General features: G+C 37.9%; 1 protein-coding gene across 1 annotated transcript in view; it reads right to left on the bottom strand.

The window, feature by feature from the left end:
- Positions 1–7,038: 7,038 nt before the first annotated feature.
- Positions 7,039–15,536, bottom strand: part of LOC129113934 (roundabout homolog 2-like) — a 76,332-nt gene continuing 67,834 nt past the window's right edge. The window contains exons 21-27 of the mRNA XM_054626419.1: positions 14,301–14,428; positions 13,389–13,661; positions 12,396–12,558; positions 11,030–11,287; positions 10,020–10,228; positions 7,430–7,591; positions 7,039–7,295 (exon numbers count right to left, since the gene is read on the bottom strand). Of these exons, the coding sequence (XP_054482394.1) occupies positions 7,039–7,295; positions 7,430–7,591; positions 10,020–10,228; positions 11,030–11,287; positions 12,396–12,558; positions 13,389–13,661; positions 14,301–14,428 (1,450 nt within the window). The remainder of the gene's footprint in view (positions 7,296–7,429; positions 7,592–10,019; positions 10,229–11,029; positions 11,288–12,395; positions 12,559–13,388; positions 13,662–14,300; positions 14,429–15,536) is intronic.

Here is a 15,536-nt window from a genome sequence, read left to right as displayed (position 1 = left end):
ATATTTCTTCATAACAATCTTGACAGAGTTTACGGCAGTTTGGGGCCAAATTGTTTCCCTGAGTGCTGAAAAAAACCCAACAATAAATAATAGTTGCAGTAAACTGCTTTTCCATCCAACCAAAACCACAACACCCCCATCTTTATAAGGTAGAGCTGTTACTCTGTGAGTGCAGGTGAAGCTTTGCAATTGGGCCCCGTGGGCTCTGCTATGTATTGCTGTTCTACTGTTAAATTCACATGTACTTCAAGCTGGGTGAATTAGGAGGGGTCTAAAGAGGACTTGATGGTGAGATTGTATGGTGGGAAGGGGGGTGAACCCTGTAATAGGGCAGCCAAATCATGTATTACTATATAATACCAAATATTATGTCCCTATAGCACTGCTGGAAACCCAACCAGTTGGATTTAAAGTTTAAATGTTGAATTGCAAACGGTGCCTTTTCTGCACACTATCTGCAGACAATCCTAATCCCTTCTTATCTGTCTTCGGATACAAATATTAACAGGCTCTCCCACTCTGGGCAGAGCACCAATTGCACCATTGCATGAAGCTATCGTCCCCCTGCTGACCAGATCATTGCTAGGGTAGCTGTCATTCAGAGATAACGGGATCTCTAACATTGTAGATCCTGGCTCATCTGTGTTCAACTTGTTCAACTCACACTTGTTTAAATTATGGCCAAGACAAAATATGTTTTCAAGACATCGTCATAGCAGTGAGCATTGTGTCAGAAAGTCAATTCATGGAGGCCATCCTCACATATAAAGAGTAGTTGGCTGTAAATGGACATTTGTCAACCTTGAATCATTATTTGAATTTAAAAGCTTTCAGATCAACAACAAAAAAAGTCTCCTACTAAACTTTTTTATGACTTTATTATGACACAAATACTATGACATTTTTATGAAATACTATACCATGAGTTTTGATTACTTACTCTTCTGTGACATTTTAGTGACATACTATACAATGACTATTTTTTACTGTTTATGATATACTAGAGTTTGACTTTTTATGAAATTCTATACTGTGACTTTTTTATGGCTTATTAAAAAATACAATGCTATGACAGTTTTATTACTATCTATACAATTACATTTTTAAGGCAAACTATACTGACGTTTTATAATTTTTTTCATGATATACTATACTAAGACATTTTTATAATTTTATTATGGCATACATATAAAACATTTTATGACATAATATTGTCGGGTAACAGAAGTTCAGACTGGGCCAGTTGATGAAGCCCAAATTACTGCTCCAACTCTTTTACTGATGAAAACACTGGAAACAGGCAGACAGAGTTCGATGCAATAGAGTTTATTCTTTAAGCAAAGAAATAAACCCGAGTTGGCTCCGGAACTGATTTGCTTCCTCCCTGTTTTCTTTGATCTGCAGGTGCAAGCTATCTATCTTTTTTAATTGGTTTGGAAAGTCCCTGACCGAAACTTGAACTTTTCTATGCATATTATTCTCTTGCATGATGTCATTTCATATAGGTTGAATTTTGTATTGCTAGTACCAAATGTATGCTAGTTTGTATTGCTAGTAGTCATTCTCATAGGCTGAAGTTTTGTTAGGCCTTATCTTTTTTTCCTTCCTCTCGTAATTTTGGAAAGCTGAACTTTGTGTGTCTGTGTCACACAGTTCTACTCTTCCCTGCATGTCGTATGCTGACGTGTGTTTGTGTGTGTGTGTGTGTGTGTGTGTGTGTGTGTGTGTGTGTGTGTGTGTGTGTGTTTTTCAACAGCTCTTAGTCTTTTACTAAATAAAACAAGTTATATCTTAAACCATGCAAATCACTCTATATTCACACCCATTTCAGTATGCAGATGCCCTATATATATACGTTTCAAACATTTAGGTAATCGATAGTGATAGTCTATTATGATTAAATCAAACTCCAACAATATACTATGTCAATGACCTACTACTCTATGACATTTTTAACAAACAATAAACTATATCTTTTTAAGAATTCTCATAGTCATAATTTACTTAATTTTTTGTTAATTATTTTTCATATATACTATACTATAACATCTTCAAGACTTTTAAAAAATATAACATGATTTTTTATGACACACTTAACTGAATATATACCTTTTTTGGCATACTAAGCTTTGACCTTTTACAAGATTTTTAACATTCTATTACTTTGAAATACTATACTATGCCGTATGAGGTACTGTGGTTATTTTATGTGTTTTGAGGAGGCAGACACAAAACTTTGTCCAGAGAACAAAAGCTGTTTATTTACAAAAGTGACCCTGCTACACATGTAACATATATAAACATATATATATAGTTCATATATATATATATTTATTATATATATATATATATATATATATAACCACTGACATAGGCATGTCAGTGTGTGTCAGTGTGTAAGTGTGTAGCTGTGGGTTAGGTTAGGTTAGGGTTTCTGTTTCTTTGTATATATATATATATATATATATATATATATATATATATATATATATATATATTATATTTGGCTATATATACAAATAAAAGAAACAGAAACCCTAACCTAACCTAACCTAACCTAACCTAACCTAACCTAACCTAACCCACAGCTACACACTGCTTGACACACACTGACATGCCTCCTCTTGTAAGTGCCAAAGGCCTCTGCTTAAATAGAGCCTTCCATTAGCAGGATCTGTTCGTACCATGACTGCAGGTGAAACTTTGTTACCTCCTCAAACAGGTAAGTGACAATGGCTTTTCCTTACTACAAACCTTCTGATAGAACCCACTTTTAGATAATTCACCATATATACAGTTATACAGTTGCAACCATGCATAAGAGAACATCTAAACTAAATACATACCTATACATCATCTACTCCCCCCTACTTGGTTTAACCCCATGACATCACTGCTGATGTCATCCAGTGTATAAATAGAGGAAATGTTTGGGCACTTCCTCCTGTTAGACTCTGGAACACATGGTGGGTATGGTAAACATAGATGATTAGCTATTTAACTGCAGAACTGAATCAATAAACATTACCTAAACCGTACAATACATGTCTGTGTTTTACTTTAACCAGTGTTCTGTAATTTAATAAAATACAAAAACACAAACAAACCTGGGATAGTTACTGTCTGCAATTACAGATCTTGATGGACTATGGCTAAACAAACAATTGACAAGCATGGTTGGATTTGATACAACATGGCAGTTAAATATCCCTAAATAATGGGGACAAATGATGCGTTCAATGACACTTTGTCACACAATGCTATGACTATTTTCCCACACTATACTATGGCCTTTTTATGATTTTTATCAACGTATACACCATGACTTTTTTTCAACAAATTTATGACTTTTTTTTTTTTTTCATCATAACAAACTTACTTTAATTACTTTTTTGAGATGCTAAACAATGAGTTTTGAATTACTAAATTATGGCTTTTCCATTTTTACAAATTTAGGCCTGTATCACTGACTTTTTTGAAACAAGATTATTTATCCCAAGACTTTTCTCAATAAGCTATACTATGACTTTTTTGACATTCTATACTAGGACTTTTTTTGGACATACTGTAGTATGATTTTTTTCCAACATACTGTACTATGACTTCTTGGCTTTTCAGGAGATACTAATGACTTTATTTCGAAATAATATACTATGACTTCTTTGCTTTTGTGGACATACTATACTATGACTCTTTACGTAATACCCTAATTTGACATACTACACTATAACTTTTTCGACATACTATACTATGACTTCTTTCGACATACTATACTATGACTTCTTTCGTCATACTATACTCAGATTTTTTTTTCCGACATACTATATTTCTACTATACTGACTTTTTTTTTTTAACTTTTCAACATAAATACTATACTATAAAAATTTTTTACACTTCCTTCGACGTGCTATACTATGACATTTTCAACATTATTATACTATTACTTTTTCACGTTTTGGACATTTTATACCATGGTCCTTTTTAAATAATATACTATGGCTTCTTTGCTTTTTTCGACATACTATACTATGACTGTTTTCGACATATTATACTATGACTTTTTTCGACATACTATACTATGATTTCTTTTCCCCGACATACTATACTGTGATTTTTTTTTTTCGACATACTATACTATGACTTTTTTCTTCTTCTGTCAGTTGTCATTTTAGCACAATTAAGATGCGACCCTCCTCAACCCCAGTCACCTCCAGTCGTCAGCACAGTCATGCTCTTCATGCATCATGAGGAATTCAGGAACTCCCTTCACCACCACCACCACCAGTGTCTGGATTCGAGGGGGATTGTGCCTTGCTGACCTCAGCGTTGCTGCTCCTCTGTTATACGGCTTCGCTATGTCCAATCGCCAAATACTTTGTATTCATTTTAATGCATCTGTAATAAATTATTGGGGAACTTTATTAGTCACTCCTGATTAAAATACTATGACTTTTTAAAACCGTTTTTGAGATACTATGACGTATTCACTCATTCCTCCACATGCTAATACTATTACTTTTTTCACTTTTTTGGACATTCTATTTTTCAACATTATATACAATGACTTACTTGCTTTTTTCTACATACTATACTATGATTTTTTTCCTCCACATAGTATACTATAACTTCATGACTTTTTTTCAACATACTATACGACTTTTTTTGACAAACAATACTATGACTTTTTTTTTACATACTATACTATGACTTTTTACGACATACTATACTATGACTTTTTTGGACATACTATACTATGACTTTTTACGACATACTATACTATGACTTTTTTGACATACTATATCTATGACTTTTTTGGACATACTATATCATGACTTTTTTGGACATGCTATACTATGACTTTTTTCGACATACTAAACTATGACTTTTTTTTTTCACTTTTTTGTGACAAATTTACTATGATGTATTCAATTTTTTTTCAACATTATTTTTACTTTATTCTCTGACATACTATACTTTGATTTTTTTCCACATTACTATACTTTGATGTATTCAAATTTATCCGACATACTATATTATGAGTTTTTGGGACATACTTTACAATAACTGAAAAGATTATATTTAAAATGATATTTAAAAACTCCATATGTTTCTTGATGTGATTTCATATATTGATGAAAAAAAAGGTAAATGAGATGTAAAGAAACCAATACTGTCATTTGAAGCATTGTTCCATCAAATAAAAGTTTGATTATCTAAACTAGCTTGACATGTAAAAAAGGAAAGACTCATAGTCATTGTTTGTTTTTCACATTGACATTTTATTTTGCATCAAAGGATTGAAAAATGGCCCAACTTTATGTGGCTGCGTATTCCTGAGGGCAAACCAATCTGGCAGGTATAGATTCATCAAAGGGCGAGCCATTACCAGAACAATGAACAGAACAAAACCATTCAAATAAGTGCGTAGACAATGCATTGTGAATCTCGTTGGCAGAAAATACTAATTGGCTGCATTATGAAACTGAAAAAGGTTTTCAAAATATCTTCAAATTTGGCAGTTGGTCAAGTCTATACATCTTTGTTAGGTGACAGTGTAAATCCATAACCATTCAAAACTAATGCATAAGAAAAAATCTAGTCTCATCGTGTTCTCAGGGGACAACAGGACATCGTGGACTGGACATTACCCTTTACTGTCATACTGACTTTTAAATATTGCACTAGTCACTATCTCACTGTATGTAATTGGAAAATAATTACCATTTTCTCTTTGTTTTTTGTGAATGGTAGGGAAGAGACACAAAACTATATCTCTATGTCTTTGCTTTGGATATCACAACTGATGTGTTGCTTTGTTACCATAAAACAATGTTTTGGTAACCCTTTGCTTAGAACCACTGTTAGTATTATGCATAATAGGATTTCAAGCAAGTAGTGTGATACACAGTTACTTACATTGGCATATTACAAGTATTAGCATGTGTTTTTTCCTTGTAACTCTCAATATCTTAGTGTTTCTCAAAACAATGATAGCACAGCCAAGTATATATATGTTCTGTTTAGGTTCTGTTTAACATAGACGTCCCTCTTTGCCATTATGATTCTCTGCCTCAGCTCAGCTGACAATGGGCTTGTGCTTATTTTCACCAAAACGCTCTGTGCAAAGTACAACGATACAGTAGCTTCATCAAAATAAGCTAACAGTTTGAGCAGTAATGAAAAAATCATTCACAGTAATAAATCACAAAAGAAACAACATTAGGTTTGGCTTGCATAGCAAAGCAAAGGAAAGAAAAACATTAAAAAATATATTTACAAATTATGCAAGTCCTTTTCATATTAATTTGTCATTTTGCTGTGATTTATCTTCTTCATCTCCACTGTGTGAATTTTAGTACACCATGTGACAGGAAAAAGAAGCGGACATATAACATACTGTTTACTCTTTTGAAGAGGGGATGAAAATAACACTGTGAGACTGGTGTCTGTGTCTGTACATGACATTTACAACTCTGCATTTTATCTTGCACTCTTTCCTTTGTCTTCATTCTGTGTCCTCTCCATCTTCCAAACATCATTCTGTGTCCCTCGCAGAGAGGAAATCTCATAGCGCTTACAAACAAGGTGTCCTGGGACAGGAAGCAACTGCAGGAAATGATGCTTCACAAAGACTCTGGAAGAGCAGACACACCAAAAACAACAATGTAAAATCTGCATCTCCATTCACAATCCCAAAATGCATCTCAGTTTGGAAAATAAACTTGTGGGATTCTACACTGTTCCTTCTTATTGAAAATAGTGGAGCATAATTCTTCCATATCTAGACTTTTAAATCTCTATTGAGTGGTATACAATGTGATGGTGTCACAACTGACTACAAGAGGAAAATCTGAGTTGTATTGTCTTTATTTTACAAATTGATAAGAAGTGACAGCCAACATTTACAAATGATTATGTGCTAATAAAACTATAAAATGGATTATACAAATGTCAAGAAAGTTTCAGTCAAGCCTGTTTATTATTTCTCTCTGTAATTCATTATGTTTAATGTGCATTCAAATATGTCCTCATGAGGATTAACACCTACAGTGTTCCCTTTTCTCTGTGCTGCTTGTTGAAAGATGCCCGTTGTGGGTGGGATCTGTGCCAGGTCTCTTGTGGGAACCCCTACTCAGGGTGGCCCTGTTGGATGTTGTTGTGCCGCTCCAGGAAGCCATATGCTGCCGCTCTAGCGTCGACACGGTCACCATGCACTCCTCAGAGGGGTCTGAGGCCGCAGCTGCCCATGAGCTGTGCATGCGGGAACCCAGGCTGTGCAGGGCCGGTGTGTGGGCTGCTGAGTGGATGGTAGTTTAGGGTATTTGGCAAAGGATATAAATGAGACATCATGATAGAGGCACCTGCCGTTGAATTGACTGTATTAGAGGATTCTCTGGCAAGTAATAGCTGGGAGTGTAAAAGACTTACCTTCATTGTTGGTGTCTCTCCGTCTGGGCAGAGTCCCGACCTTGCCCGTCTGCGGTTTGAGGCCAGTCAGTGTTGCCCTCTTGTGGCCAAGGCTATGTGTGCCCTGTGCACCATGGTCTGCTGAGCCAGAGCTGTCTGAGCGACACTGCTGGGAGCCTTTACCTACAGAGAGGGAGTTAATGATGATAAATATTTGGCTAAGCTCGCCTGAACAAGTATTTGGCTCACACGCAGTGGATCGAGCTAAACAGCAAAGAGTGATGTGGATGTACAAAAGTTATCATCCAGTGTCAAAATAAAAAATAAATAAATAAAGGAATCAGATGAATTATAAGTTATTGTGTTAAACTTGTGTAAATTATACAAGTGTACATGTCATGTCTTTACAGGAGGTTTAAATATGATTCAAATTTTACTTTTTTTGACTTATTTGCTAACTGTCCTGGCTCTGTCAGAGGAGTCTATTTTAAATATTTTCTGGTATTGCTCAGCTATAACACCTTTTGGGAATATATCATTCAGATTCTTGGACTTGTAACAAATCATTAATCTAGTCAAAGCACTTCCCAGCTGCCCTGCTCTTTTTCTGATTGGTTACAGCCCAATTTATTGTTATAATTTAAGGAGAAACGGATAATATTAGCGGTCTCAACTGCTGCTAAGAAAACTATTATCAAGAGCAAAATAAGTGAACACAAAAAGGTGATTCAGACACTGTTTCTATCACATAGTATATTTGTGGAAACATACAACTATAACTCCTTCATGCTTACTTCTTAGGGTACATTCTTAGAGAACAGTATTACTGAATGCTTAAATCAAAAGGCCTAAAAACTATTTTTCTTTGTAGATATATAAGCAACCCGTTGTTCAAAACCTAGATGAGCGTTTAAATTTTTTATTTAAATCAGACATGAAATTATTTATCAACAAACGTAACATTTAAAGCATCTTACTACAATATGGAAACCCCTGTGGAAATACTGCCACCACAATGGCTTTGTTCATGATTTGTTTCACCGGACTAAAGATGTTTTCTCAATCTGCCTGTTGGTTCTTCTAATACTAACAACATCAATATGTGACAGCTAAACATAACACGATAAAATGTTTGCATTTTAAATGCTTGTAAATATTTTTAGCCACAGTGACCTGTATTTCGCCCTGCAAAGGGTTATTAAAAGTGTTGAAAACACATATTCTCAATTCACAAGTCAATCTCTTAACCTGTCAAACAATGGAGTCTATAAATGGTACAGTTATGTCCCTGTGGGAGGAGACTTCAAGTTTCGCTATAAAGAAAGGCTTTCAGACAGAACCCTATTTATAAATGCATCAAATCCTAAATGCTAGACATGTGGCTTTTAAATAGAGCACTTCTAAAGGTTTTTGAAACATTCTATGTTATGGTTTTGATGTCTATGCAAGAATTGCTTCAAGTCACTTTTCACAGACTGTGAGAATATTTCTTTGAAAAAGAATACTTGCAAAAAAAGAATACCTTTGATTAAGACTAGGATATCTAACTAAAATGGAAGGAGTTTTTATCTATGTATGTTCTCCGATTTTATTTTTTACTTCACACCTTTGAGTGTCAATCTCTGTCCCAGTTGGCTACATAGACATGTTCCTGATCTACTAGGAAATGTTCTAAAACACAACCACCAGACAAGTGTGTGTTGGGGCTTGTATGCATGTGATCAAATGGGCTGTTGTTGTTCTTGGACTTTGTTTGAGCAATGTGTCTGTAGGTGATACTTCAGCCAGACAAAAAACTGCAAAGCGTTTGCTTCCTCAGTGTCCAAACTCTATTGGCAGACAAGAACTTTGATATTGGACAATTCTGCGAAACCTGTGCATGGCAACTAAAAGGCTTTGTTAGGGAAAGCATGTAGTCATGGTAAAAAAATAGCCAACATTGTTGGGCAGACACACGTCCACAACCCTGACCTCCACACACCACACACACACACACACACACACACACACACACACACACACACACACACACACACACACACACACACACACACACACACACACACACACACCTTGCCTTGCTACATTAGGAAGACGCTTATTCCTGCACTGGCACTGGACATTGCCATGGGAGTTAAACCGTTTACTGTAAAATCTCCTTATATTGATGAAATTTCTAAGCGCCAAAGAGCTGCAGTCTCATCAACTTCATATAGAAGGGGGAAAAAGCAATCTGTCTGCACCTTAAATCCACAGCTATTTGACTTATTGACATTTGGGTAGATAGCCATGTTCCTAAATGTGGTGCACCTTTAATAACAATAAATCAAATACCAGCTAAAAACAGTGTGGTATTTTACCTTAAGTTAAACTCATACTTCTGTCATACACAAAATGTTTCATATACATATAATATATTTACACATGCTCATATCTTGTATGTTTGCTCTATCATGTTATCTATGTACTTACGATTTATCTATATTAGGTTGCAGCTGCATTGGCCAAATACTCTTTATCATATTTTGTGCAGAAGAACATTTTTACTGGTGGTCTACTGATTTAAAGCAATGACTTCAGTCAAACTTGTTTCAACATATGTTAAACATACCTGAGCCCTCAAGGTTGTCTACGCTGTGACCGGGAGTGTATTCAAAGCCACACAAATTCTTTGACACCATAGCGTATCTTTCCTCCTCCTCCAAATCCTCATCTTCTTCAGAAAGGAGAGTTGCTCCCAAATCAGAGCCCAGCGTACTGGACATGAAGTCCACAGGAGGGATGGGGGTGGTGGACACGTTTGGACTACCCTTCATGTGCCTAATTATATGTGGAGAAATACTGTATATTAGTGAACAAAATACATTTTAAAAAAAGCAAAGGAGGTCAGATAATGAGCATAAATACTGCAAAACAAGTTTGTAGAATAATTTAGAATCAGTGCATATTCAGAAAGGTAGAGATGCTATGTGCAGAGGCTATGAATGCCTGCAGTGATTTCACTGATTACTTTCTCAGCGCTTGTGTGTGTTGTGCTAACACAATGGAGTTGTAATTGGGCTGGATAAAGGATATCTGGATGGGCAGGGCTGTCACCAACATGCCTGTTATCTCCCCCACAGCTGTCCTCCATGATGGCTCACATCCCGCCATAGAAGAGATGCATGCATAATTACCAACTCTATTTACTGATGTCAGAACAGCATGTTAGACTAAACCTAGTCATTACCCTCCAACACGTGTCGTCTCTGCCTTGTCAAGTTACCCAATGCTCCATCAAAGGTGCAACCAATTGAGAGCTGTTTCTATGGCTCGCAAGAAACATGGTCCGCAGGATTTGGGTGACACACGTAAATACCAGTATTATAAGGCGCTCAAAATTGGCCATTGATATGCAAAATCCTAAACTATCAACAGAATGAAATGAATAAAATTACAGGTATCTCTCCTAGAGTGCAAAGCAAACATATTTGAAGAAAATTGTAATGCATGGGCACATTATAAAGCTTTGAAAGGATCTAACAGTCACACAGGTATTTTTGAATAACCAAATAAAGGCATTAAATTATATAAGGAATGTGATCTCAAATGTAGTTAACTGGAGCTTTAGAAATTCCATACCATGCTTGCTTGGCCACCTCGTATTGGTAAGCTCTGGTCAGCTCATCCAAGTGGGCCTGCAAAATGGATTGCATTTCCTCATGGTGGGCAGAGCTGAGAGAGGAAGATGAGGGCTGGCTGAAGGAAGATGCTGCCGGCGAGGAGGATCTTCCTCTCAGGGGAGGAGTGGGACCTCTCTCTTCCTCTGCCTCATTATCCAAACTCTGGTGGCGGTAGGTCTGGAGAGACATTGGTGGGGCCCAACTGTTGCTGTCATATCTGGCATATGGACAAATGTTTTAAATATTAATCATCACATTGACTTTGCTGAACAGTTGATTTCCAAATAGTTGAAGAGGACAGGAAATATGTAAGGATTTCAAAGGAAAATATGCCACCTCTTATGTAGATGTTAAGTTAGTGTTGATGGTAAATCTACTCCATCAAAGCATTAAAATGCTCAGTGCGTGCTATATTGCATTCCCCTGCTTGTGGAGTTATGCCAGCGTTGCCTACATCTACCAGGATGCATTGTAAGTGAGCTCTTGATGCCTCAAAGTCGGCCGACCACTGCTTAGGCCTCTGTAAATTGTATATCTTGAGCCATATAGTCTGGCTCGAATAAATACAGCTCAATATCTGAGTCAGCTAAAACACACTAAAATGAATCCTCGTCCATAACATCCTCTGCACTCATGCTATTTTCGCTGTTGGAAACTTAGGAAGTTTTCTTTTTGAGCAGCATCTAAAGCATGCCCCCTCTTTACTCAGAGGCAGAGGCCAGAAATCAAAGCTGAAAGAGCCTGCCTTTTAGTTCTTCCTTGCATCCAACTGTCAACCAACCACTGTCACAACAAATCACAGCGCTGGATGTGCACTTATTTCAGTCAATATAGCAACAATGACAAATGTATTACTTCAATCGACTACATTTTCCATCAACACTGACTTCCACATCCACTTAAAAGGTGGCAAATTTTCCCTAAAAAGATATTCCAAAATTGATCAGTTTAATCAGTTTTTCTTCTATTGGCAAGTTTAATGTGTATAACAGCTCAATAAAATCCAAATTATGTTTTTTTTCTAAATCAGGAAAATAGGCAGCTATGAGTCTATTTTGTGAACTATGTGAAGCTGTTCTCAAAGCTCTCTGATGGAAAACACAGACATACACACACACACACACACACACACACACACACACACACACACACACACACACACACACACACACACACACACACACACACACACACACACACTCTGGGCACAGGTGCAACACATTGTGACCCACGTGTTTGCATGCGTTTCTTCTGTTGACGTGTGTTTTTGTGTTTGTGTGCATCTGTTCCGAGGCAGAGACTGATGAGATATGAATGCATCTTACCCTCCTCCGTGGTTTTCCTGAGGGTAACGGTCAAGGTCAACCTCAGTACCAGGGAGTGGGTGCATGGGTGGTGGAGGCAGGGGCATGTTAGCCCAGCACGTCCCATTTGATTTAGAGGCCTTCGTTCCACCCTTCACCTTCTTTTTCTTCCCAACCTTTGCACCTGGAGGGAAGGTAGAGATGAAAGGAAGTTGAGTCCTCTCTATACAATGCTAAGAAATCTCTGCACAAATAAACATTATTCTACACTGAATTCACACACGCTAACACATACCATGAAAGCTATCTTCTATCTTTCTCTGCAATCTGAACTTTTTCAAACCTGTCTCCTACCCAGTGTTCATTATTTTTCTTTTTGTGTGCTGACAGCGCATTAAGACTTTTTTCTAAATGTTGACATTTCTTAAAGAGGTTCCAAAACCTGCGGCGAACCACTTTATGTTGCCTCCCCACTTGCTCTACTATCTCTGGTAAGCCTGACATTTAGCTGAGCACACAGGCTATTGTGCAAAGCTACCAAAGTACAGACAAAAATGCCTCCATGACTTTACTAAATGTACATTGCATAAATAACTCAGAACACTGAGCGATTTTCCGCCATCGCTAATCACGTTAACCCAAAGAAATGCGTCATGATTGGGTGACATTTCTGGGCTAGATGAGCTCCTGGGGAAGAATTGTGATGAACACAGAAGAGTAATTAAGAACATTATCCTAGGGGTCCATATTCAGATAATATGTAAATAAATTCCCTCCTTTTCATTTTGCTCTTTCTCTGGTTTAGTTTTCCAACTCCCTTGTAGTAATTTCAGAGAAAAAACAACAACAACTACCTGTCATTTTATTGCAAAATGGGGCTTTTACTGGGCTTTCAAACACTGCTGCAATCAATAGAGACGCACAATACATACACATGAGTGCAAACATCACAACACAACATTTAAAAAAACCCAACAACTCATAATTGAGCTTTGTCTTCTAATGGGCCCGTACCACTGCCAGGGCGTCTGTCAGTTAGCGAGTAGCCCAGGTTTGCTATTTCCTGCTGGGCTTGAAGAGAAGCCTTCCAGCGGGGATCTGGCCTGTCCACAGCCAGCTCGTGGAAACTGTTGGACTGGAGTATCTGAGTGGTGGCATAGGGGGTGGGCTGACTGCCTCGTGCCGGGCTGCTGTAGCCTGCCTTCCCCATAAAGTCAATACTGCTGTAGATGGCACCATCAGACAGCATGGTGCCCGTCTTCTCCACTGCTGCGGACGGTAAAACATCTGAGACAAAAGAGGATGGTGACAAAGCAAGGAGGGAAGGGGAAAAAGGGATCATGGGGAGATAAGTTGACATGAAGTTAACGATCTTTAAGGTCATTAACACTCCCTGCTGCTCTGGCACTCTGTATTAGTTAAATACAGGTCTCAAATGGACTTGATATAAATGAAAGTGATAATCTACTACCACAATTAGCATGCAACATGCTGTGGAAGCCCGGTAGATTGTTCACATGAGGGATATTCAAACAGCGCTAACCTTCAGCCCTACTGTCTGGCTCACATAAAGCCTGCAGCTCAACATGGTTCCAATAAGCTGAGAGAACATGCATACACACAAATGCACAATAAACACATATACTTTAACTATCAATCTTATACAATCTCGAAAAAAGGCACAATGGCAGGGCATTAGAAAGAACGAAAATAGAAGTCAAATATCAGGCTTGTCTAATCAAATTAGCAAAGCATAGCCCCCAAAGGCTCTTTTAATTTGCGTGTATGTGTTTGTTTGTGTGTGCATGCTTCTGTGTGATGTCCTGTCACTGCGCTTCCCAATGGATGAGCATCAAAACTGTCTGACCAGGCATTGCTAAAACTGCATTTCCCAACACCCGGGCACAGCCTGTTTATGTTTCTTACCTCCTCGGCCAAAGTTGCTGCCGCCCTTCGGACTCCCTAAGCCGCCGTTAGCTGGGAGGCTCGTGGAGGGCCAGGAGTCAGCCAACCAGGGGAGGCCTTGGTCACCCGACTTCAACAGTCCTGGACGGCTGTGAGAGGATGTTTGTAACGAGAGACAAAGAGATGAGAGGGGGTAAGACACAGAACTGTTGACATAGTTAAATATCCACAAGCTGCAGCGAAACAGCATTGCTCATTTTCCTCCTGCTGCATCAACAACAAATTGATGTGAAAACTCATTCAGCATATTCTCGCCTGTGGAGCAGCCTCGCACACAGGCGACAATAAACAACAAAGAGACATAAAATGGCAAGTCTATAAATCAGCCTTCTTTCTCCCCTTCACTCCACCACCCCTAATTCTCCCTGGAGAAACAAGGCAGGCCTAAACACACACTAAATCCACTTTAGAGCCTTAGCACAACAGAAATTTACATTTTAAATTGAGAATCATGGACAGCCTCTGGCAAATCGGCTACACTGGTGCACCGTCTCCATGGCAACAGAGACAGCAGAAGCCCATTAGGTGGTTTAGGACAGCTACCGTGTCATTTTGTCTTAGTGAAATACAACGGTCATGAATACAGGCTTTGACTTCAAGGTAGGAAAGTTGTGGGCAGCAATTCAGGGACAAAAAAAGGAAAATTTACAACCACTTTGTATCAGCGGCTGTAAAAATGGCAAAACATTCACATGCCTCGTGCACCCTGTTCACATATGTTTGCTTAATGTGTGGGTACACCGTGAATATTCCACTGACGCTGTTTAGCCAAGTGCCAAGGGAATTGTTCACAGCTGACTTGGTGATGGCTCAAAGGTGTTCAAACAATTACTTCAATAATTTCCATTTCAGAATACACAAGCACATACATAGATTTACATACATTTGCTGAGAAACACGTGCCAAACACTGACACAATAACACATACGTGAGTATACAATGCGGCGAAGCGCACTCATACAAACAAAAGGGTTAGGCAAGAATTTTTTTATTTTTAGTCCATTTGCTCTGGGCTTATCTGCTTGCTTAGGTGTGACAAAACGGAAAGAAGGAACAAGGAAGAATAAAGAAGACGAGGACGTTCATTCTTTCACTTTCTGCAAAGCAAACCGCCCCCTTCTGTTATACACCTTGATTTTTGGTGGATACAAAGGTAAACTTCACTTTGTGCATTTTGAGCTCACAGGAAATTCTCAC

This window comes from Anoplopoma fimbria, chromosome 24 (genome assembly GCF_027596085.1).
Source record: "Anoplopoma fimbria isolate UVic2021 breed Golden Eagle Sablefish chromosome 24, Afim_UVic_2022, whole genome shotgun sequence".
Lineage (NCBI taxonomy): Eukaryota > Metazoa > Chordata > Actinopteri > Perciformes > Anoplopomatidae > Anoplopoma > Anoplopoma fimbria.
Note: the sequence above shows the minus strand (reverse complement) of the source record. Positions and strands in the feature narration are given on the sequence as shown.